This window comes from Molossus molossus, unplaced genomic scaffold (genome assembly GCF_014108415.1).
Source record: "Molossus molossus isolate mMolMol1 unplaced genomic scaffold, mMolMol1.p scaffold_m16_p_1, whole genome shotgun sequence".
NCBI lineage: Eukaryota > Metazoa > Chordata > Mammalia > Chiroptera > Molossidae > Molossus > Molossus molossus.
In genome coordinates, this window is record NW_023425344.1 from 239,738,440 (window position 1) to 239,760,100 (window position 21,661).

Below are 21,661 nucleotides of genomic sequence, written 5' to 3' on the forward strand. Positions count from 1 at the left end.
TAGCACAGGAATTCTCGCCTTGCTTTTCCTGTTGTGGACTGCAGAGAGGGACAGATACCCTCCCCCCACCCCCACAACAAGCTGTGGCTCAGCTTTGGCAGTGATTTAAATACTGTATCTGACTATATCTATGATAAGTACATATGTGTGACTATATATATAAATTTAAAATTAATATACATATAAAACACTAGACTTTATTTTAAAGAAGTGTTAGGTTCACAGGAAATTGAATAGAAAGTCTTCCCAATACACACAGCCTCCTTCTCCATCAACATCCTACATAATTTTTTAAAAGCCCCTGTAGGTGATTCGGACATCCCCACCCTTTGTTCCTTTAATGCTGACCTCGAGACTTCGTTAAAACCAAACCTTCCAAGACCAACTGCAAAACCGATGAATGGTCTATTATATCAATTTCAGTTGATTCTCTCACATTTAGAAATCTTTCCTACACCTTTTTAGATTACTGCCAACATCCCTGCACGTTGCATTTGCCACCCAAGTGGTCCACTCACCTCCGCACACGCAAACCAAAATGGCCAGCGGTGCTACCGGTCGCCAGTCGAGGTGTCCCCAGAGCACACACGCGACTTCAGAGTGAACTTTTCGTTCACTTTGGTCAACCAGAACTAGACATTCTCTGGAATCTTCACTGCTTATTCCTTAACAAACATCTGTGTCTTTAATCCATTTTGTGACTTGTACATCAAATAAAGAATGTTAATTACATGTATTCATTTCTATTTCACAAATATTTACCGAGTGTGTACATCGTGGAGGCTCAGGCCAATCCTGAGAGAGTTTTTCAAAAGAATGTTAACAAGACATATTACTTGAACAACAATGACCACAAAGCAACTCAAACTCCAAAGCTGGTGAAGCCCTTGTCAGTTCTCCCTACAGATACATTAAAAAATACATAAAAACTACACGTAGAAATGATTAGAAAGCCAGCTCCAGTATGGCCACTGATTCCAGGAGTGACAGAGTATTTAAGCAGGCTTAGAGAAAACAAACCCCAAACCCGAATTAACTCTAGGAGTGACATGCACGGACAAGCCAAGCTCTTTAGTACTGTAAACTTCGAATTTCTTTTTCTTATTAAACGGTCAGTATGAATAATCTCAAAAATCATAAAACTCAAATCACAAAGTTTGAGGAAATATTGCCTGACTCTCTCCACCCCGCATTTGCTTTTTCTCTTTTGTCTAAAATAGACGTGAGCCTTCTATGCATGTGTGTACACACACACACACACACACACACACACACAGCGTGCTCCTTCCTCATTTCTCCCAGAGCCTTCTTCCAGCCGCACAAGTCAGACCCCCTGGGCTTCCTTTGCTCCCCTCCCCCACCAAGTCCCAAGCTCTCCCTCCCCTTGTCTTTGTTCCCTCCTCACCATCCCGTCAGACCCTCATCTCCACTGGCTCCATCTACTGTAGCGGCCTCCTACCTGGCGTCCTAAATGAGTCTCACCCTCATTACACCGCTACAAAGCCTTTTAGAAAGCGACACGCCCTTCTTCCTTTTCCAGGCTCATTCTTCAGCTATTAGATACCCGGGAACAACTATTTCCATAGAAGACGGTGACCGCAGGTGCTAAATTCCGGTGAGAAGAGCTGTTTCCGGAGCCAGAACAGTGAGACCAGCTGGCTCAGGTCCCCGCTTGGCCACCTTCGAGCCCTGTGACCTGCCCGTTGCAGTCATGTGACGACCTCTCGGCCTCAGTTTGCTCACATGTAAAACAGTGATAAAAATCAATCTCATCAGACTCTTACAAGACTTAAAACACTGCCTATACGATGCCTGTTAAACCAAGCCCAGCACATACTAGGTGTTCAATAAATGCTCGGCTTTCTGCTTCCCTCCCCAAATCCAGAATGGTGGGGAACGTCCGGCCCTCGCGCCGAATAGGGCCTGAGAAATCAGGACCAGCTAATATCACAGGCCTCACCAAATCAGCTTGACCAAATACAGCAGGCTAATTTGTAAGCTGATAATTTTGTATGGCCCTTGAATGATGTTATAAATATCCAAATGGCCCTCGGCAAAAAAAGAAAAAGAAAAAGAAAAGAAAAGTTCCCCACCCCTGGTTTAGGGTCTAAAGCTGGGGAAACAAACTAAATTAAAAATTCTTGATAACCCTATAGTGTTAAAGAGCTTTCATTCGTAGTTTATTTCTTAGACATGCAGAACGCTGGGTAGAAATGGTTTTTGGTTGGACTCCGCATCAAAGAGTTATTCCACAGAAATGCAGGTTGGTTGTCCTATAACTTTGACTTCAGCAATCCTGATGACAGAATGGGCCACATCTAAGAGGTGGGGTAAGAGGGGGTGGTGTTAGCGAGAGGGAACTTCAAAGGGCTTTAATAAGAATAAAATTCCACTGGAGTTACCATATGTCCAATCCTTCCTTTCTCAAGAACAGCCCCTTAAAGAGCTGGGAGGAGGAGCTGCTGAGGGAGGGGTCCTTAGCTGGCGGGGCCTGGGCATTACCGCCAGCACACCTTCCGCAGAGCCCCGGGCCTGGGGCGCGGCACATGTGTGAATTCTGCACACAGATTTTAAAGTACAAAGAATCGAGATCTTCCTCTTTCAGCAGGTAGGGGAGGATAACATTTGGGTGACTTTTTTCTTCGGGGATGAAAGTGAGACAGTGAGATTTCCTGGGAGAGAGAAAGAAGCAAGATGTAGAACAGGGAGGAGATGGGCTTTGTTCTCATCAAAGAAAAGAATGTAGGGGGAGGAAAAAAAAAAAACTAATGAGTGACTGCCAAGAGATTTAAACACGGATTATGTATCTGCTGGAGAAGGAACACAATTGGCTCTTTCGGCCAGCCTGCAGTGAAAACTTTTCCCGCTGCCACTGGGCAGGGAGAGTCGGAGCGCCTCACCTTTCCAATGCTCCGGTGCAGTTAAGTGTACAGAGGGCGCTTCTTTGCCGGGAGGAGAGGGAGGCTTCTCTGCAAAGGGATAGCGTGTGAGACAAAGCGGGGGGCCATTCTGGCCAGCACCACCTTGAGCACATTTGCATTTTCTATGGCAGCTGCAAAATGTTTAGTCCTCTGACAATATTTGGTGCCTTGGAGTCAACAGCCTGGAATTTATAACTTCTCCATCCAGAGCGGCGTGATGGGTCTCTCAGGATTCCAGAATGACCCGGTCCAAATCTGTGATGCCCAAAGGAACAGCGGGGCCTTGGCGGACAGATGGGGAAGGCGATGGAGGGCAAGAGACACCAACCAACACTGCAAAATCGCTCCAGTGTCTTAACAGGCAAGGGATACAGAGCAGAGTGTCTGCCTCCTCCTCCTCCACCGTCCCTTGTTTGGGGACAGTGAAGGGGAGGAGGGTAGCCAATTTCTCTAGCATTCCTGAGCAAGCAGAAGAAAATGATTTTTGCACTATTTTCATAATCTGCACTATGCCGAGAGAAATCATTGATACACATCCTTGTATGCAGGTTCTGTTGAAAGCTCAGGGGCCGAGACCTCAGTCCTGGTTTTCACCGATCTTAAATCCAGTAGAACTATAGAATATAAAGTATAAAAAAGACATCTCACGATGCAAACCCACACAGACAAAGGCCAAGTTGGTACGTAGCATGTGCAAAAACAAAACTACACAATTACCAAAACAAAGTCAGGCAACGGTGAGGAAGGAGGAATTAAAATGCATTGATTTTCTGTGGGCCCCGCACAGTGCTAAACATTCGATACGTCCTTTTACTTAATTTAATGCCACGACACCGATAACAAAACGGAGGCTCAGAGTTCAAGTAACTTGTCCAAGGTCACACCGTTGTTAAGTGACCCCGGCAAGGTTCTCACCAGAGAGTCTGAGACTGGCTGGGACTTGTTCGGAGCCTGGTTGGATGGTGGATGGCCTGCAGGAGCTGGGAGGGAGCCTGGGGGCCCCCCAGTCCCAGTCTGTCCGGCAAGTGTGGGGTCCTCACGTCTTGCTCCATCCACAGTGCACCCTCTCAGTGCACATGAGGAACCGAGGCCCAGGGGGGCACAAGGACCTTCCCCAGGGCAACAGAGTCCCTCAGAGACAGGCACAGGATAGAGTGCCTTGTGTGACTTCAGGTCCACCACAGGGCAGGATTCTGACAGACAGGGGGACAGGGGAGAGCAGGGGAGGCCAGGGCCACACTCTGAGAGCCTGAAGCTTCAGATCGTTTTTATTTTTCTGCATCCTTACTGTTTCCCCAGACTTGCCCGCTGCTGTGTGTATCCGTCTGCCCAGCTGCACGACCAGCTGGGTCCACTCCACAGCTAGTGCACGTGGACACAAGCCTGGGCAGGCGCCTGTGGGCCTGAGGAACTCACAAGGGCCAAAACACTCACCTCCAGTGGGCATCTATGCTGCAGTTTAAAAGTGTGTGTGTGTGTGTGTGTAGAATATCTGTATGTACCTGTTTCTCTATAAGTTAAAAAGGGGTGTGTGTCCATTCTAACTCAGAAGAAATTCTGCTTTCCTTATAGTTCAATAAGAAAATTATTTCACTCAGAAGCCCCACAGTAGCAGAAGGAACAGGGAGAGAGGAGGGGGTGGGGAGGAGGAGGAGGAGGAGAGGGAAGGAGGAAGAGAAAGCTGCTCAAGTTCTTCTGTTGTTTTCCTCTGAATGCGTTTTCCCCATTCACTTTTCTTTTTGCCAAACCAGATGGGGAGAGAGTGTGTGTGTTGGGTGAGGGGCACTAGGTCTGTCAGAGAGACACGGGTGGAATAAGCAAGCTGGTAAACAGACTTTGACCAAAACTTTCCATCGAAAAGTAGATAAACACACCGTGAACATGTCTCAACTTGGATTACTGTGATTAAGCAACTCAACCTAACAAAATAAGGATTAAAAAATGTGTCTCAATGGTTTATGGATGTTTTCTCCAGATGACGTAAGAATCAGAAGTTAGCAATTAATGTGGAATGTGAGGATTCTCACACCCTTTCTGCAACTTTCGCATATATGGCAGAAGCTCAGTGATGGTTTAAACAAATAATGCGACAAGGACCTCATGCAAAAAAAAGGTTAAGAATGCGACCGGACACTCTGGCCAAAACCGTGTGATCACACAGAACGAGGACTCCAGTCTGGCTCTCCCGTGGAGCAGTGCACGAAGGGCGGTGTTGCTCTCGTTAATTCAGTGGATAAACAATGGGGGGAAGGTCTGGATGATTTGATGGACAGCTTCTGGAAATGATCTTCTGCTTGGCAAAACACTGCGGCGATCATTTTATTCAAAGGGAGGAAACGCAGAGAAGTGTCACTGAGCAAGGGGGTAATTACAAGGCAAGGATAAAAAAGCTGGACGACACCGAGTGAAGAGGAACTCAATCAGTCCCATCACAGTCCTGAAGTCTGGATTTAGCAATTTCAAGAGAAGAACCTGACCTTTCATTTGTGAGTAACAAAGCCATGCATATTTTCCTTCATGCTTGTCTCCAACCTACACCGTGAGCTTGGAGAATGACAACGGCCGCGGGCGGACCGATATCCCATCACTCTACTGTCTGAGCAACTCAACAGACAAAACATTCAAGAGTTGGAAGGGATGACCTTGAAATTCTCCCTGCAAGAATGAAATCTCTTCGAAGGATCTCGGCAGCTAGTTGTCTAGCCCTGCCCATGGATGCTCAGCCATCAACCCAAACATTTACCCAGCTCCTGTTATGTGTCTGGCACAGTATTTGATGCTGTTATCTCAGAGAGATCTTTCTCTGAGCCCAGATCTTTCTTTCTATAACTTCTACCCATGAGACACAAATCCCTCCCAGCTCACGGCTGGCATGCTGACCTCCTAATGTTCTCCAAGTTACATACATATTCCCAGCTCTTCAGCAGTAACACATGATCCCCTAGCCAACCTGACTGCTCTCCTCACTCTCTCAAACTGCTCCTCCAATCTGGACGGAAACTTCCTAGTGAGGTTTGAGCCCCACTGAAAGTAGGAATTAATGGCCACCACCTCCCTTGTTCAAATACTTATATTTTATTAATATTACCTAAGACTACCTTTGGACCAACCTAATTCACTGCTGAGTAGACTAATCCTTCCCCCATTCTATCTTCCTCAAATCTTTTATGAATGATGGATTCTACTATCCAATCTAATTATATCACACCTCTATTTCTTAACATCACCCCCCTTTCCATCTATAAAATCCAGAAGCATTTAGTGTAATGAGAAGCTTAGACGCGGCAGTGATAGATTTTTATTTTCTGTCGAGATGAAAAATTGGCCTATTTTACATCACTGTGAAACAACACACTGCCTGTTGTTTTCACGTTGTACTTGTTGGTTTCATGCATTTTTGACAGTTCTTTCACATTTCTAACATGAAGATCAACCTCCCCGCAACAACCCCTCTGGGAAGGGGAGGGGTTTGAACACAGAAGGCGAGTCAGCCCCACCTAGCAGACACTACCCTGCTCTAGCAGTGTCTAAGAGGTCTGATCAAGAACCTGCCAGGGTCTCCGTTGGCTATTTGGAGAACCAACTAAACAGGAAGCAAGGTGGCAAAGACCCCAGACTCCTACCCAGTCCATCAATACTTCAACTTTCTACCCAGGAAAATCAGGGACACAGAACATCTTTGTTATCCATCATCTCAGTAGCCAGCAAGACATTCATAGATAGTAGACCTGAAGAGAACCTAACACTTCTGCTATTAAGAGTGCAAACCAGGTCCAGCCAGTGTGGTTCACTGGTTGAGCGTCGACTCATGCACCAAGAGGTCGCTGGTTTGATTCCTGGTCAGGGCACATGCCCAGATTGTGGGCCCAATCCCCAGTGGGGGGCATGCAGGAGGCGGCCAGTCAATGTTCTCTCTCATGGATGTTTCTCTCTCTCCCTATCCCTTTCTCTCTCTCTAAAATCAATAAATATATATATATATATTTAAAAGTACAAACCAGGAACCCCAAGAATTCAGAAGATGGAAGGTCACTCCACGTGGCTCTCTCCGCCGTGAGTTTTACTCAGCACCTGAGTAAAACAGATATAATCAGCCCAGCTGTTTAAACATTCAATTTTCAAAGTGAGTGTGAAAACAATAAAATTGGATGACTGGGCACAGTCCTCATGCGGCATGCCTAGTACATAAGTGCTCAAAGATAACAGGGACAGTTTTCCATTTGAATAAAATAATGTAGGATTAAAGAGAATGAAATGGACAGTGGACAGCATATGGCAGGCAAAATGCTTATCTCAAAACTATTCCGAGACCAACTCGGAAAATATAACAGAAGTTAATAGATAATATAATTTGATATGCAAACAAAATTATTGCCAACTAATGGGTTTTTAAAGCTCACATTGTAAATGAGCGGTTTGTTAGATATGAGTGACCAACCACGCCTGACCAAATTAAGTTTATATTTGCAAATGTTTCTCATCCCACATCCATTTTACCACATTAATTCCCTCTCCATATTGAGCACAATGCAGCTTCATGTGATTTTTTTAAGTTAACATTCTTTAAAAAAAAATTCTCTAAGCAAAAAGTTGCAGTTTAATGATACTCTTTTGAAATACTGAATACCTCATTCTCTTTATTTATTTTTTCAAATCCTCACCCGAGGATATGCTTTATTGATTTTTAGAGGAAGAGATAGATGTGAGAGAAACATAGATGTGAGAGAGAAACAGTGATCAGTCGCCTCCCATATGCACCCAGATTGGGGGTGGGGTGGGGATTGAAGTTGCAACCTTTCAGTGTATGGGACGATGCTCCAACCAACTGAGCCAACGGCCGGGGCCACCTCACCCTTTTTAATTAAACTTACACAAGTAAGTGTACTGAACACGAGAGAAGGACTTTAAAAACTCTTTCCAGTTCCCATCACATCTCTTGCTTACAAGTAAATACAAGGAGTGTCACAATGGTGCTACTCAGCACAGTCCTCAGTCCACTTGGCTGAGTGGGAACCAGCAACAACACAACAATCTAACAGATACACTCCTTCCGCGCAAGTTAACGCTGGTTTTCTTGTGTCTTTGCAGCTCTCTGGCACCTATCAAATGCACACCCCTTTGAATAACTAGAATGAAAGATGTCTTGTAAGTTAAAAAATCACTGGCTGCTACCCAAGCAATGAATTCCTTGCTGTGTGCAAAGTCAGCATTTTAGTGGGGGAATTAACAAGCTTAACATTCTGAGGACTTTCTAATCGTCTAATTGTCTAAAAGGATGAGCTCCCCACGCACCTCACCTTCCCTACCCCCTCCCAGCGCCACCCCGCATCCGCCCTTACCAGTTCACTCTTTCAGCCAAAGCTTCATGACCAGCTGAGGACTCTGATGATGTCATTATTCAAATATATACTGACCACTCTACAATTTCTCTATCCTTAGTGGTATTACTCTGCTACATAGGCATTTAACGAGTTTTTAAAAATAAGCTCAAAGCACGTGAACAGGCAGGCTAGAATAAAACCTTTTGCTGAGTCAGCACTAAAAACCCTCAATGTCTGAAAGGCCAAATCTTTGGAGAGGTGGGTTTTTGTCATCGTTGTTTTGGCAGCTCACTAAACTGCTCAGAAGAAACCAAAAATAAGTAAATAAATATAAATAGCTAAATGATACGTTTAACTATCCAGAATTTCTTTTTTAAAAAAAGGAGAGCAACTTAAAATGTTTTGACTTGGCAGACTTTGAAGTCATCCAAGAAAGAAATTTTCAGACCTAGATGATCAAATAACAGTCTTGTGGATTTTTCTAATTTTGTACGTGTTAGGCTACAATACTTTACACGAAATATAAAATCAGCTGCCATTATTTTAGGCGAAGATATTGAAACCACAAATGGAAGGTGCATTGGGGGGAAGTCCCTTCAATCGGGGTGTATGTGCATTTGGGCCAATCATGCAGACCCAGCTCACAGCCCAGAGGCCTGGGGATGCTGAGACCTTTGGCCCCACATTAGATCGACTTCATCAACTTTCCCTTCTCTGAAAACTGATCATCCAGGAAACTCTACAAACCACACAGTTCGATTAATTTTGTTTTTGAACATTTCAGTCCTTTCTGCTCCTCCATGTCTTTATCAACAACAACAATATATATATATTCCTTACTCAAGAAGAAATGGGCTGTTATGGGTCAAATTGTACCCATCTGCCCCAATTCACATGTTCAAGTTCTGGGCACCAGTACCTGAGAATGTGACTTCATTTGAAGTGGAGTCTTTGCAGATATAATTACTTAAGATGACATCATACTTGCATAGGGTGGGCCCCTCGTTCAATATGACCGGTGTCCTTATAAAAGGTGGAAATATGGGCACAGACAACATACCAGCAGGGCACCATGTGAATATCAGGCTGATGCTTCTTCAAGCCAAGGAACGCCAAAAGATGCCAGCAACACGGACATTAGGTGAGGGCCTGGGGACAGCCCTCAGAAGGAGCCAGCCCTGCTGACACCTTGACCTGGCCTTCTAGCCGCCAGAAGGGGAAGACAATGAATTCCTGCTGTTCCTCAGCTGTGACTTTGCTACGGCCACCTTAGCAAACCAATGAGGAGCTAATGTCACTGGACTCCGCACTTCAATTAACAACACAGCACCGTTCTAACAAACGTCCGGAAGGGTACACTGGGAGTCAGGGGCAGGGGTCTACGCGCCGCAACACTGAGCATTTTATTTGGACGAGAACGAAGTGTGGGGGCAGCGTTTTCAGATACCTCATTTCCCCTCCCCCGCACAACTTCTGGCCACCTGCAGCTCAGCTCAGAGCGCTCCTTGCCAAGCACACCTGCGAGTACTAGCAATAACCACCCATCTAGTATAATCACCATCCTCAACATGCTAAGTACCATCTCCATGAAAGCCAAGCACTTCCCAGGCGCCCTGCACAGCAATCCTGCAAGAAGCTGACAGGTGATAGCCTGTGTCACAGGGACCCAGCCACGTAATGTCAGGTCGGCCTTTCTGGTCCCTGCTTAGTGACTCACTGTGCCCCACTTCCCTACGTCACGTCCACATGCGGCTCTGTGGCTCAGAACAGAGCTGAAGATCACCCGTCATTAGAAGCAACAGAAATATCGTACAATCATCCAGTATTCAGCACCGTTAGCTCTCAGATGAAGGGCTTACAGTCCCCAGGAAAGAGAAAGGGACTTGCCCTCACAGAGTTAAGACATGGACGAGGCAGGCTAGAATCTGATCTGTCATCTCACGCCACATCCAGTGACCTTTATGGAGGTGAAATCCTAGCACCCGCGTGGGTAAATACGGGTGCTTTTTTCTTCCCTCAGTCAACTAGAAGACAAGGAACTGGAGGTGATGGCACAATTTCTGAAGTATTTGTTTGGAAATAATTTTCATTACCAAAGCTCTGGTTCATCTGCATCTTTATGCGTATGTTAAAAAAAAGGAAAAAAAAAAAAATCAAAAGAAGTCATTAAGCTCAGGCCAGTTCTGAAAGCCTCTCTCGCCTGAGTGTGCATTCCTCCCGCAACCCCCAGAGCGCTGCTGTAATCCTTCAAATTATTAAATAATTACTGCGCTTCCCTTGGGGTCACACTTGGCAACAAAATACTGGCCTAAATGAACCAATGATATGACCCAGTGAATAACACTTAATGTTCTTAACTTCCTAGAAGCAAGAGGATATGAAATGCTTCCGAGGTACCGAGTGGGGAGTAAAGGAAGGAGCATTCTGTGGGGTCTGCAGGGTAGGGGGAGTAGAGGGACAAAGGAACAAGAGAATCTGGGAAATATTCCAGCAACCGGTGTTATCTCCTCCCCCACCAACCTCGGAGGTCGGCAATTCTCCACTCCAGTCACAGTTCCCGTCCAGATTTCAGGAGTGGCTACAGCCACAAGAAGAAAACCAAGCATATGGCTCTGTCCTTCTGGACATGTCTACAATGTTGGCTGGGTTGCTTTGGAAAATCCCATTTTATCTCCCTACAGCTCTATGACCTCAAGTTGTCATTTCCAATAAAGTACGTTTCCACTGATTTTTCTGAACATAGACAAAAGCTGCTACAGCCTTCCCCCCCCACCCAAATCTTTCAAACCAACTGTAGTTGCTATGTCGGGTTATTTGTTTCTAAGGCAACAGCGTATATCTAAGTACTAATGGCCTGTCCTTTTGCCAGGCAACAAACAGCCTTGTGATGCAACTGCACCTGTCTCGGCTACGCGTTACTATGGAGACGCTCCAGTTGCTATGGATACCATCACGCTAATCGCCTAGCAAAGGCAGACATACAGCAGTCTTCGCGGAGAGCCCAGCTGTTCCTTCCCGTCTCTGGCTGAAGACGGATTGTCTCGGGCCTGTGATGGAACGCTTCTCAACTGAGACGCACAAGAACTTCATCAACGCCCTTCCGAGGATCCCTGTGTGCTCCTTTCTGCAGAGCACGAGACAGAAGAAAGGATCTGCAAAGCGGCGACTCTAAAACTACTCAAATCTGTGCATTCACGCCCTTTCTCACTGACATAAACTTGCAGCCCAAGGAAAATCTCTCTTCGCTGGGTGGTTACAACAGAAACATTTCTAGCCGTTAAAAATCATTCCTTTTTAGGATATTCAAAGCCAAGCACTATGTAAGATAAAACCAATTTTAAAATTTGGTTCTGTTCGACGTGGCTATTTTTTTTGTATCTAACACTAATAACACTTTTTTAAACAGTGATGAGTGACAACCCCCCCCCCATGACATATCTTTGTAAAAATGACCTCCTTGTCTCCAAACAAACGGGCGTGTGGAGGGGAATAAAAGTTGCCTTTGTTCCCTGCTGCTCTCCTTGCAGAGGCAAACACCACGTAACCACAACAAAATGGTCACTCGGAGCACTGTCCTCATGGAGACCAGAATGACAACAATCGGGGGAGCCCTTCGGTGAACACCTGTAGGCACTGCCCGTCAGTCGGCAGGAAGACAGAATCGCCTGCTTGACTCCTTCTACACTTGTACTCCAGCAAACTGCGACACACTGAGATGCCAGAACCGTCAGCTTCTCCCTGTAAATGTTCCCACCCGGGAAGACGCCACCCCACCTGCCGCGAGGCTTCGGAAACTCCTTCCAGGACAGCGAACGCGGTAAGGTTTGCAAGGAACACAACCGTGGCGATGCCTCCGATTAGACCTTCCTCCTTTCTCATTCACCTTGTTTAAAAACCATCCAGTCTATTACATTAGTTTCAGCGCTGGTCTCTGCCAAAACTAAGGCAACTTCGGTAGACATAAAAAAAAAAAAGAAAGTCTGAATTGCTTACCTTTGATATGCCTGAGGAGAGGCGGGAGGTGTACTGAACACGTGTGGGTGTGGGTGATAAGGTGTCTTTTTCAAAGCCTGAATTAGATTTTGTCTATACTCCGGGTCTATGCACCACAATGACCCCTTCCCAATACTCTGCAAAGAAAATAAAAATACAAAAGTCATTAGTTCAGAAAATGTTATTTTTCATGAAGCAGATATTAGTCATTATCATAGTTACATATCTTTAAAAGTCTCCCACTTATTTGTTAACTGTTTGCCAGCCTTCAATACCGAATACTATACTCTGACAACAGAACCTCATAAAATGCACTTCCAGTTTAACTCGTCTGAAGACAGAATGAACACGTTATGACCAGGGGAGGCTGGAATACGAATATTGTCATTTTCATGACCTAACAGTTTTAAGTGTCAGATTTCCAACACGGAAAGAAAATGCAGGCTAAGACACCCTCTGACTCTGAACTCCATTGCCGCTTCAAAAACACCAGAGTTGCTTTTTTCTTTAAACGCTGTCACTTCGGTACCACTTCACAAAACCAGAAAAGCAATCCGCTTTCTTTTCCTACTAACTCGCAAAAGTATGACGTTTAAGCCTCAAATGAATTCTGTAATTCTTCCCGGACACACAACCTGAACCAGCCTGTATTTATCTCAGCACTGCTCCCGGGCGAAAGGGGTTGAACCTTTGGAAGTAAAACTTTAAAATGCAAATTTTATAAAGCTTGTTACAAGGAAGGAGAAAGGCTTGCTGAGGCCCACTTTCTGTGGGCGGCGGCTTCTGGTCTGTGGGCAGCATTTTATTTTTAAAAATAATAATGATAAGTACTTCTCCCGAGGCCACTGGAACTGGCTGCCGGCCACGGGCAGTTGCTACTCCGGCTGCTTTCAAGTGACCGAATGTACCCAAGCTGTTTGATAAGGTCACTTGTAAATATTTACTGATTTGGAGAGAAAAGGAGTCAAATTACATAAACCCATGCCCACCCCAGTGTTTCCAGCCAACAGACGCTCTTATTTTCAGAACTATTGTATCCCAGGAAGATTTAGAAAGCAAACAGGAAAATCGCTTAACTAGTATTGGGGCTGGGGAGCCCAGAAAAATCTCTTAGAAAAATAAGTGAGTCCTAAACTCTTTGAAGAAACTTTAGCAAGTCTGTACTTCAGTCATTTACTTACAAACTTATTCACAGAACGCATTGAAATTCTTTACCAGCAACAACGCCAGCGAGCAGTGTGACTGCAATGAGCTCTTTCTGGTGCACTGAGAACAGAAAACTGCTCAAAGCCAAGGTCAGAGGCTGGAGCCCCCGTCACCCCCGTCTCAGCCCTGACCCCAAACACACCCTAGTCAGGTCAAAGTTCCCAGCTGAATTATTCCGCTGTTTAAAGATACAAAAGCTGTCAACTCTGGAGAATTCAATGTCCTTATGTGGTCATTGCTTTCGTCTGTCATTTTCAAGCCCAGGGTCGTTCAGGGCACTGAGGATACTTTCTGAGTTAAGCCGTCAGGGCCCCAAATGATGTACGTGGACCCTCTGTTCTTTTCTTTGGAAAAGGCACACTTTTTAGAAGAAAGCAGAAGCTCAGGGGTGGAGTGGGGGAGACTGAGACCATAACTACTGAATTTGGACAATATGAAACAAAGCACAAAAGCGCACCATGGCCAGTAGTCCTGCTCAGACCGCATCCAAGCTGCCGGGAGAGCCCAGTGGGACCTGCCTCTCAGATCCACTGGAACACAAGGCCCTGGAGGGCCCGGCCCACAGGCAACCCCAACATTCCTGCAAAGAGATTAGCTCAGCCCTGGGAACTAGTGGCTTTTGTTTTCTTCAAGGTGCTTTCAGGGTAGGGCCGTTTAATCTTACAGGGAATAAAAACACAACAAAGCAAGGAAAGACAATGGACCCTCTTAGGGAGGTAACAATAGGCCAAGAATGTGGTTTCTTCTAATCCGGACCTAAGTAGCTTGTTTATTATACCACAATACTATTTACACACTAAATGGAAAACCCACGGGGTGGGGGCGGGGGTGTCAGAGGCAGGGGATCCAGGTGTGAGAAGCGGGCGGAGTTACAGTCGAAACAAACGTTCTGGAGCTCCGCATTTCCTGTGTGGCCCTGGGCAAATCGTGGTCCCACAGAAAGTCTGGGCTTCCTCCCTAGAGACTGGAGCCAGGGCCGGCGGCCGCATGCCGTGAAACACCGGGCACAGGGGCAGCACCTGCCGGTCCTCAACAAGTGGTGCCGATGTCACGAACCTCCTTTCTGACAGAAGGGAAGAGCGGAGCTGGCTGTGCGATGCCTTTCATTAAGTCAAATCTGATTTCCTCCAAATTCCAACAGTGGCAGTGGGCAGGGCCCCCAGCAAGCTGCGGGCCGGAGGGGATAAGCCTACTCGTGCGTACTGTTTAGCAAATTCACTTTGAGGAGCTGTTCTACTCAGATCTCCCCATGATTCCATCAGCACCCCATCTGCCTTCTATGCACCCCTCCTCCATGTCTTCTATACTGTAACTTCTCCCTTGCTCAGGAAGCCAACACTGGCTCACAGGAACCTAGCTGCTACACAGTTTCTTCTGCCCCCTCTCTGCACAGTGGTCACCAAGGTGAGGTTTAGGTGCACTTGGTCAGGACGTCATCAGTTCCTTCATTCACTGCAGCCACCTGCCTGGGCTTTGGATCCGAATGGTTCCTACCTTGGTCTGGCCTGCACTTTATAGTGAAAGGGACCTGGAAATGCTGATCGGTGTTTACAGACCAAGACACTGCTTTCAGTGTCACAGAATTTCCAAACAGCAAAAAATAAACAAAAGCAGCATCTTCAGGACACACCCATGGCATCGCTGTCAATCTCGTTGATTCCTCCAATAAGGGGACAGGGGAGAGCGCTGAGGAGCTTGGAAGCAGGAAAGAGGTGGGCTCTTGGTCTCATTTGCAAGCTATTCGCCTTGGTTTCCCGTAACGGTTCAGAATAGTAAGAAGGTTGACTTGCAAACTTTTCAAAAGGAAATATGCAGGCGAGAAGGCTCAAGTTTCTCTGGCCAGTAAAACTCACATTTAACGGAGAGAAGGGTGCAATCTTATTCTAGTCGCGCAACATGCTCGAGAGTAGGGCCTTCAGGAATAACTGCATCTTATCTAAACAACTTTTTTACTGTGATAACTGTGAGGGCCACGGTTCAGTAAATATTAAGGAATTCAAAATTATGAGGGAAGAAAGATCTTCCTTCACAGATACATTTCATGTTAAATATACATTTTTTTCTACACACACATATATATAATTTGAGAAAACTAATAGAAAAATGAGTGAAGAGACATAAAGGAGGTCAATCTTTTTTTTTTTTAATTAAAAAGCACCTGGGGAATAACAGACAACCAACCCCTGTTAGCAATAAAAACATCAGTGCACAAGAGGAAAAAGCACACAAGAAGAGCCTATATTGTGGAAGAACTGATTAGTGAGAAAGGTTTTTAAAAAAGAGAGATAAGAATAACAACTAAATTAAATCCCGTATCTAACTTCTACAGTAACATTTATTTTCCTGGGCGCTCTAGATCCGGGGGCGTCTCCTGCGGCTGGTGAACCGCCCCCTCCCACCGGTGCAGCAGCACCTGGCGGTCTGCCCGCGTGTCTTCGTTTGGGGGTGTCTTCACCAGGTTGTGAGTTCTGAGCATAAGCACCGTTCACAAACTGCGGGCTACGACACATGAATGGGCCATGGAATCAATGGAATGGGTCGCCTGGCAGCACTGTTTTAATGCAACGGAACAGACCCCAACAGGACAGAGTAGGATAGAAAATATCTGGAGCAAGTGACATTTTGTGAAATGTGTGTGTGTGTATACACGTATACAGGTGCGTACGGGATCACAAGGCAGCATCTATTTCTTACTAGAAATTGGGGACCCAAGAGTGTGGTCAACACTAATCCAGCACAATGGTTTCCATGTTCTCCCCCTTCTTGTCACTGGTGGGCAGTGAGGCCCACTTCCTGCACCCACGGAGGACTCCCTCACCACGCCCAACAGGACGCCCGATGCAGGCAGGGCTGTGCTTGGGGAGCGGTAACGAGGCAGGACATCACATGGAGCAGGGAGCTGGTTACATGTTCTTGGCGAATTGACATGATCCCTTTGGAAGTTTCTGATACACCATTTCTGAGGGTGTTTCCGACGCCAACCACTCTCGTCCAGCCCCACATCCACGTGGTGCCCATGACAAGCCAGGTGCCATGGGGTATAACTGGTGAATACAAACAGAACAGAAAGGGCCTGCTCTCCTGAAGAGTAGTTTCTAGAAGTGGAAGAAGAGAGTAACAGACAGAAAGAAAGAAACAAGGCAGACCATGGCAGGCTGCAATGCCTTCTGGGAAGAAAATAAAGAGAGTGCAGAGTTAGGAGACGGGCACCGTGAGGCCTCAGTCCGGGCCGCAGTGACCAGGGACAGGAGTGGAGGTGGAGGATGCATTCTGCAGAACCCACCGGACCCGCTGATGGATGAGAAACGGCAGGAAAAGAAAAAGAAAAAACCAACTCTTTGGTCTGATCAAAGGTTGCGAGAAGGGGGAAATTCAGTGCTCCCTGGAACATACAACCTCCGAGATGTTCGTCGGTCAAGAACGACTGATTCAGGAACTTGAAAGAACCTGCTGGACACGCCGCCTCTCCCCTCTGCTGAGCCCTCGGCGACCCCAACCTTTCCAGGGAACGCTCGAAGGTGGATCGGTTCTGCAGCGGGAGCTGATGAGCTTTTTCTTAAAGGGTCCGAGTACATATGTTAGATTTCGTAGGCCATGTGATCTCCGTCAAACCACTAAGCTCTGCATTGTAGCATAAAAGCAACCACAGACACAAACGAACAGACGAGGCTGTTATGCACAAAGCTACGGTCCAGCCTTCAGCGCCCTGCCCTACAGCTTCCACGCCTGAACCCAGGGCTCAGACTCAGAGCGCCTGTAGTTTGGGGGACCTAAAACCAGGTAAGGAGTCTTCAGGGGCTAGGAGAGTTGGGCTAAGTCTTGTGGGATTAGGAAGCCAATGATGACCTATGTCAAGAGCTACAAGGCAGGAAAGGGGGACACCTGGGCGTTGGGGGGAAGCAGGAGGTACAGACACAGACTGGAATAAGTGAGCCCATCGGTAATAATAGATTACGACCAAGCTGTACCCGGCATCTCTGCCTCCTGAAATCATGACTGTGCAGCTCACAGACCTCCCTGGGTTGGCTTCCTCATCATCCCACAGGCTCCTAACTCTACGCGTTAGACTGTTAACGGATTAATTACACGGGCCTGCATTTCTCCACCTCCATCCCAACACTGCCATTTTTCTGTTCTTGGCCAGTACCATGCTCCTGTGAAGGCAGTGAAGCACGTTACTGAGCTTTCAAAGGGTAGCCTGATTTGGTCGGCATGGACACTGGAGTCGGGGAGACCTGGGACCAAGCCTTATTTCCACGTCCGAGCTGTGTGACCTTGGGCAAGTTACTTGCCTGCTCTGAGCTCCAGTTTCCCCGGCTGTAAAATGACACCTGCTTCGTAGGATTGTTGTGAGGATTAAACGAGACAATGCTATCCCTGGCACACGACAGCAGCTCAGCAAACGCTGCTTTCCTCCTGATGAGGACAAAAATATCCCACAGCCCGCTTCCCTTGACACTGAGCTCCGAAACTGCAGCCCCCGCCCTGACGGAGCAGGCACCTGCCAGACCGAAAGGACGCACATTTCGTTCTGAAAAAAAAGAACCACTCAGGACTTTTTGTTTTCCATGGTCTGATGCTACTTGCTTGGTCCAAAGGAAGCATCCTGTGTGAGGTACACCAAGATGGGACGTGAAAAGAGAAGGATGAAAACAAAACAAAGCAAGACCTGGTCACCTGAGTGAAACCAGGAGGGATAACAGACTCCGAGGAAGCACGGGCCTGGACCTGGAGTCACAGGCCTCCTGGGTGCCCAGGGCCCTGTGGTCCCGCCACCTCCTTCCCTAAGTGAAGAGGCTCGGCCCGCCACGCTGTCCTGGGGCAGGGTGGGGAGAAGAGTAATTCAGAGAGTAACGCTGGGGCGGGCAGAGCAGGGATGGGCAGAAGTCACCTTAGAGAATAAAGGTCCCAGAGCAGGGAGGGCTGCCTCTGAGGCTACTTTTCTGTTCCCTCTGGGATCCGAGGGCTCGCGCTGGAAATGGAACACCGGCCACTCAGCACCAAAGGACATGCTTTATAGATGGGAGGCCCCGGGGGTGCTGATTTTCCAGTTGCCTTTCTAGCCAACATGCAGGTTCCCCGGGATCTAGAAACAGCCAGTTTGTTTCGCTGTGGACACCTAGCTAGTCCCCTAGGGGTGCCCTGCTGGAGCCCCCCACACCGGGTCCTGCCTCCTTCCTGGCTCCCGCTCGGCCCCTCGGGCCCAAGCTGGCTTAAAGGAGAAAGAGAGGGAGACCAGGAAGGATGGGGGATGGGGACAGGGAATGGAGGCGTGGGGGAGGAGCAGTCCAGGTGTTCCCATTCCCACAAAACTCAGGGTCAGGCCCCCGACAAGGCCAGAGTCCAGACTTGAACAGGTCAAAAACCTAGTCCCACTACCATGGCCTAAGGAAAGCCCCTTGGGCCTCACTTTGGAGCTTGTCATTTAACACTAGCAGAGAGCCAAAGGCGCACGAGGTGCTGGTGGATTCCCCGGACACAGCGGATGGGTCCCTGCTGTAGGATGCAGAAGCTCCAGAGGAAGACAAGCAACAAACAGCTGGCAGTGACGCACAAGCTGTCCAAAGGCCACAGGACAGCACAGGAGGGATAAGACAAACCCTGCGGGGCAGGGAGGCCTTAAAACTGCATGCGCCACCCCACCCCAGGGCATCTCCCCCGGGCCTGCCCCACTGGAGAGCAGAGCCTCCCAGAGAGGGTGTTCCCACTGCACCTCCTCTTGCCTCGCACAGACGACAGTCCCGTGCCCTTAGGTCCTCGCTTCAGGGCTTTCCCGGGAGAATTCCAGCATGCATCCCCTCACGCAGCTCCCAAGCAACAAGGGGATCAACCTGTATGGTTCTTGTCTACACAGCTACCCAGTGGTGCTACCACGAATAAAGCACAAATACCCTCCGCCCGGCATCTTCTTCACCTCTGTGCCAGAGGTGATGCTATCCCGTCCACATCCTGCTGGGCTTAGAGGTGACAATGTACAGAATGCACCTAACACCATACCCAGCATCTAAAGGGCGGGTCATCAATTTAATTCTCCTATTCGTCAAAAGAAGTGATATGAAAGTTAGGTGATATGAGAAAAAAAAGAAAACACAGAACAATTAAGTTATTCTAACGGAAGACCATGACATCGTACCACAACAAAGTCCTGAGCAGGTGAGTGATTCCTAAAGGCCCTGTGGTCCTAAAATCCTGTCATTTATAGTCTAAAGATATCAGGGAAATTCTTAAATTTTAAAAACATGAAGAAAATGACCTGAGGAATGGCCAAGTACATGAAGGGGGGGGGTGCTGTTTACAAAGAATTTTTTCTAGATACATCAATGTTCATTTCCCACAACAAAATAGACAATTACGCCCGGTCGATGTGGCTCAGTGGCTGAGCATTGACCCACGCACCAAGAGGTCGCCAGTGTGATTCCAGGTCAGGACACATGCCCAGGTTGTGGGTCAAATCCCCAGTGTGGGGCATGCAGGAGGCAGCCAATCAATGTTCTCTCTCATCGATGCTTCTTTCTCTCTCTCATCGATGCTTCTTTCTCTCTCTCCCTCTCCCTTCCTCTCTCTCTAAAATCAATTAAGAAAAAAAAATAGACAATTACTCCAAAATTTTTAAAAAGAAGTCACACCAGACTTTTGGAATTTCTCAACAACTGTTTGCAGTGTTTTCAATAAAAGCCCCCACTCTGTTCTTATAGCTTTTGGGTTTGGGGTTTTCTCTCCCAAGTACAAAGAGGGATGAAAAAGAGAGATTCTACCCGTGGTCCAGGCAGGGATCTCTCCGGACCCCGGCGCACAGTGCCTAGTCTCACAGCAGCTGTGGGGAGGCCTGCAGGCGGAGGGCCAGGTCTGAAGGTTGCTGGTGCACAGCCCCTGCTGACCACAGCCGCTGAAAACTTCAGACTCACTGCCCACAGGCCCTCTGAACATGGACACAGATTCCGCCTTCGCTCCTGAAACCATCTTGCTGTTATTTCACAGATGTGTTCTAAAAGCTGTAAAGATGGAAATCGTGACGAACATGTCACCTGTACAATATTCAGATACGAGAGTCTGTGAAGACTTCGTAGCACCTCAGCTCTTTCAGAAGCACGCCGCGGCTGTCTCTGAACCCCCTTCCTCCACTGAGCATCTGTGAATATGGGGGCGAGGGCACCGGTGGCACAGGTGGGCAAGGAGCTGTTTCACGAGTGTGGTGGCTGGACTGGTGTGTGTGTGTGGGGGTGCTTTTTCTGTTTGTATTTTTCCTTTATTGATTTTAGAGAAAGAGGAAGTGAGAGGGAGAGACAGAAATATCGATAAGAGAAAACATTGATTGGCTGCCTCCTGCCTGCCCCACACTGGGGATTAGACCCACAACCTGGGCATGTGTCCTGACCAGGAATCGAACCGGCGACCTCTTGATGCATGGGTCGACGCTCAACCACTGAGCCACACCAGCCAGACGGAGGGGGGGGGGGTGTTTTAATGAAGTTGGTGGGTGAATAAAAGAGGAAACCAGTTTATGCGTTACCAGCACTTTCTCTGTCCACCCACTAGATACAGGCCTGTTCTGCCTCCTGCCCCCCATCACCTCGGATGTGATTTCCACGGGATTGGGGGCAGGGCCCCAAATCTGAAGCATGTCAACTTGGGAAGGCTGGCGGAGCTACTAAGTGTTTTTTGGCTTGAAATGAGTTATTCTTTGTACTCTCCAGACTACTGTTTCCCAAATGCCAAAGGCAGTCAAGAGCTAGTACGCTAACAACAATCGATAATAAAACAACCATCAAAACACCTAAAATGTATTTACTTACGAATCCTGTCCAGCTCAGCACTCGCAAGTTCTAATAAAGCAGAGGGGGCGCACAGACACACGCGTACCCTCACACTCCAGGACTGGAGGCCGAAGAACTGGCATCTCTAAGATCTCTGCGCTTATCCAACTTGGAGCCTCCCAAATTAGGTTCACCAGTCTGTCCTTTGGGGGCCTGTAGCAAGTAATGGTTAACTACTCCCCTCTACCCGAAACCTCGGTATTACCTGTGCAGGCTGAGAACGAGCATCGATACAAAGATGTTTAAAACCATCTCAAACACTCCCACGGCACAGAGGACGTGTAAACGGGGGGTTTCCAGGCAGCTCTCACACCAGCCGTGCTCCACCCCTGTGAACACCTGCCCTCTCCAGTAAATGGAACTCCGGCACAGCACACCCCCACCACACACACAGGATATACGGAGA

The 21,661-nt window shown here is 47.5% G+C and overlaps 1 protein-coding gene across 6 annotated transcripts in view; it reads right to left on the reverse strand.

Moving 5' to 3' along the window:
- Positions 1-21,661, reverse strand: part of FOXN3 (forkhead box N3) — a 378,852-nt gene that overhangs the window by 153,344 nt on the left and 203,847 nt on the right. For all 6 annotated transcript variants that reach the window (XM_036240745.1, XM_036240736.1, XM_036240711.1 and 3 more), the window contains one exon: positions 12,236-12,372. In XM_036240745.1, the coding sequence (XP_036096638.1) occupies positions 12,236-12,372 (137 nt within the window). The remainder of the gene's footprint in view (positions 1-12,235; positions 12,373-21,661) is intronic.